The 4,308-nt window shown below is 34.1% G+C and overlaps 1 protein-coding gene across 1 annotated transcript; it reads left to right on the forward strand.

Annotated features, from left to right (window-relative positions):
- Positions 1–306: 306 nt before the first annotated feature.
- Positions 307–1,329, forward strand: LOC130722010 (uncharacterized). The gene has a single exon (XM_057572597.1). The coding sequence runs from the start codon at positions 307–309 to the stop codon at positions 1,327–1,329; it is 1,023 nt and encodes a 340-aa protein (XP_057428580.1).
- Positions 1,330–4,308: the final 2,979 nt, after the last annotated feature.

The following is a 4,308-nucleotide window of genomic DNA, read 5'->3' on the forward strand; positions in this document are numbered from 1 at the left end:
TAGAAGTCATTTGTGTACTCAACTTTTTGTATTCATTGTATCATGTTATTAATTTAATAGGAGGCATTTCTTTATTGTGTTATCTATTTACTGATTTAACACATGAAGTATTTTAAATAACTTATTCACATAAGATATATTAATTGATATAAAATTATATTGTTAAGTATCTCTAGCAAGTACTATTATGAATTGAGACAACAGTAATGCACAAATACTAGTACGTGACCAATTGAAGAGGGTGGTTTAGGGGTGAGAGAGTTGGGTAGTTTTAACAAGGCTTTGCTTGGAAAATGGAGGTGGAGGATGGACACAGAGAGCAATACTTTCTGGTGTAGGTTACTGCGTGCAAAATATGAAAATGGTATTTCTATGAGGAAATCTTCCAACTGGTGGAAGGATCTCCATCTCTTATGCTTTGGTAGTAGGGAGGGAAAATGGTATGAAGAGGGTGCTCATCGTAAGGTAGGGGACGGGGGTGATATTAATTTCTGGTATGAAAAATGGATTGGGGATGCCTCTTTGTGCTGTTTGTTTAGGCCACTTTACCAAGTTTCTGCCCAGCAGAATCACAAAGTGAAGGACATGGGCGTATGGAGTGCAGCAGGGTGGTCTTGGAACTTTTGTTGGGTTTCCCCTTTGAACATGGAACAGGAACGACTTCTTGTGGATCTACAACAGCTGATATGTAATTTTGTTCCCAAACTAGGTTGTCCTGATTCTTGGAAGTGGGTACCAGACCAATTTGGAATATACTCAGTAAAATCTGCTTATATGCTTTTATCTGGGAGTGTTCCTGTTCAAGGGGATAATATGTTCAGGTTGTTGTGGTCTCTCAAAGCTCCATCGAATGCGATTGCATTAGCTTGGAAGGTGTTGATTAACAGGATCCAAACAAAGGTGAACTTGAATCGTAGGGGTATTGTCTTAAATAGCGCATGTCCTCTATGCTTAACATCTGATGAGAGTACTGATCATCTTTTCTTCTCCTGTCCAATTGTGTGGAAGGTTTGGTCGAAGATTTCAGCGTGGTTTGGCGTCTTTTCAGTCCTCCCAGCAGACAGTTCTGGTCACTTTCTGCAACATTTGGGAATATTGGGATCTTTAAAGATTAGAAAAGGGGGTTGGGTTGTGTGGCTTGCTGTTATAGTGTGCATTTGGCAAGGGAGAAATTCTGTGGTTTTTAGAAATATGCAATTTGATGCTAATGCAGTTTTTGATTTGGTTCAATTCAAAGCTTGGAGTTGGCTCAAGGCTAAGGTGCGCAGCTTCCATTATTCTCTTTTTGAATGGATCTCAAATCCTCAAGAGTGCCTACAGGGAGTGTGAAGGGGTTTTCAAGTTAAGATTGTTCTATGTATTTTGGCAGTTTTCTGGTTTAATCGGTGGCTATTGGGTTTAATACAGGGAGCCAGGCAATCAAGTCACATCTTTTTTGGGTATTAGTAACTTATTTACTTGTTTATAGTAGCTTTTGGGGTGCTAGTTATTTTTGCTTTTGTGCTGCTAGCTTTATGCTGGGTCCTTAGTTTTTCACTTGTTGTTTCTATTCTGGTTTAGAGGATAGTCTTTACCTCTTTTATTAGTTGCCTTCTCCCCCTCTTTGTATTTTGGGTTGGGCACCCCTTGTGCTCCCTTAATATATTTCTTTGGCTTATAAAAAAAAAAAACGTGAATTCACTGATAACTACATCTAACACGTCATGAATGTGAGATATCAAAATTTCCACATACATGTATGTAAGCAAGAACAACGTACTAAAGTTACCTCTCATGAAAACAATACATTGACTGTTAAGTGAGTGTCGTAACTCGTAAGGGATTCTTAGATTGATAATGGTGCATCTTATCATTAAATACAACATCATTATAGTTCGTAATAGGAGTTTTATATTGATATCATCAAGTGTAATGTTGTAATATGGTGATTGTATAAGTGGTTATTATAGAGCCACAAATCGTATGGAGTGGTGGAGGTAAATATCTAAGATTCGTTGATGTACATAAGACTAGTTATATTTTGGATTGTTGATTAGGTGACAACTAAATGTATGTTTACACCAAATATTAATTGTTGTAAGTTAGTTAAATTTATAATCACGAATCTAAGATTAAATTATGAAAGAGTGATATGTTTCATATCAATCAAGTTATGTGGAGAAAAAAATTATACTAGTAAAAATGGTACATGTGAAATCATTATCATTCCTATTAATTGAGTAGCAGTGATATGTTATTGTTGTCTCTAAATACGTGTAATATTTGTAAAAACAATTCTGATTCAGATCTAATAACAAATCAATAGTCCATACACTTAGAGTGGGTCATCAAACATAGAACCAAATTTACGATATGTATTTATTTACGAACATAATGATATTAGGATTTCCAACTGTAGTAAGAATATCTAATAAGATGAATTAGCTACCAAAATGATATGAGCCTACACATAAGTTTGAACTTGGCCAAGCTATGAGAAAAACATCACTATTTCCAGAAAGTTGATACTTTATGATTACATGAAAAAGGTTCTTGGTTTACGATTCTTGCAGCGTAGAAACATCAAAAGGTTGATGCATTATGACTTTTGAATCTTTCTTCGGAGACTATTAGTTCAAATTTTGAAAAGACGCAAAAGCACTGCAATACTTAATTATTGAATAATCACGTCAACAACTATAAAATAGTGACAATTAATAGTGTGCCATTTTGACATGTCCATGCTAGCCATGTGTGTAGTCATGATGGATATAGTAAGGTTACATGAGCTAATTAAATTTCCTCACAAAATATCAGTCATAAGGTATTGTATGGTATTTCATCAGGATTCCAATATAGTTCTCAACTTAAGAAGTTATAAGATTTAACACCAACAAGCATTACATGAAAGAAAATAAGAGTTCCCAAATATTTAAGTTCTAGGTATGCAATTTTATTATATACTCAGGCGAGGGAGAAAGTCTTGTTGTCAACAAACTTCCTACATTGATTGAGTAGGATAATCTATGTGGGGATTTATGTGCTCCAGACTTAAAAATGTCTTGTGAAACAAAGTGATTATAAAAGTGTTTAGTAAGAATGTTGAAAATTTTATATGAGGATCAACATGGCTGCTATATATGATTTTGTCACTTCTAGATAGTAGGAGTTGTATCTCGGTGGCCTTGATCTAGTGAAATTTGTAACAATTTCACTAGACCATTTAAACAATGTAAATGTAAAAAATTTCACCTACAGATCACCTCCATGAGTTAATATGAAACCAAGTACCTAACACTACTAGCAAAGGTACACGAGAAGGAACCATACTTTTTTGTTCTAACAAAAGCATATTGAACCATAATAGCGTTGAGAACAAGTCCTCTCAACAATGGAATAGACCAAAACCCCAATAAAGATCGAAAAAAATCAATAAAGCATTGAGCAACAATCCTCTCAACAATAGACTAGACCGAAAACCAAAATCGCAAAAAAACCAACAACCTAAACGCGACAAAAACCAAGCATGGCTTCATAAAGCATGAAGATGTGCTTAAGTAAAACATAAACATCCAAATCATTATTTTTAAACATTAAATAAATATTGGCTAATAGACTACTATAAAATATGCTACAAGGACTTTATTGATAGCGAAACCTTTATTATAAAAAGAAGCATGACTTGTCGTTGATCTTGGTCCATGAAACTAGTCTGTATAGGATGATCACAACACGAACATATAATGAATTAGTAAAAAAGTACTAGATAGACATTTTGAACATAATTATTACCAATGAAGGGGAATTTAAAGAACTATAAGAAAATTAAGAAGCACCTACGTTGATCTAGAAGATTTTGATCGGTTCAAGCGTATGGGCCTTCGAGCTTCATAATCTCCGCTATCTACATCACACACTCTCGAAGAATCATTTCCCCTGCTATAGGAGCGTCCAGGAATTTTTTGTTAGGGATGAAATGAAATACTACAAAAATATTACTGGATATTGCATCAACTAATATAAAAATTTATTTGAATACAACTCTTCGTTATTTATAATATTAAATTTATTTATTATGGCATGAACTATGATTTTTCAGCAATTTCTCACTTAATATATACAATTAATACATTTATGAGAAGATCATCTTCAATCTAGTTGTGAACTCGAGTCTTAACAACTTTCGTTGCAGAAAAAGATCGCTATATAGATACTATTGAAATAGGAAGTTCCAAAAGAAGACATATCAATCTAGCCGAAAGACAAAAAGATCGCTATAAAGTAGACATTTTTCTTAAATTAAGATCTCGAGAAACATCTGAATGATAA

The sequence above is a fragment of the Lotus japonicus genome, chromosome 1 (genome assembly GCF_012489685.1).
Source record: "Lotus japonicus ecotype B-129 chromosome 1, LjGifu_v1.2".
Lineage (NCBI taxonomy): Eukaryota > Viridiplantae > Streptophyta > Magnoliopsida > Fabales > Fabaceae > Lotus > Lotus japonicus.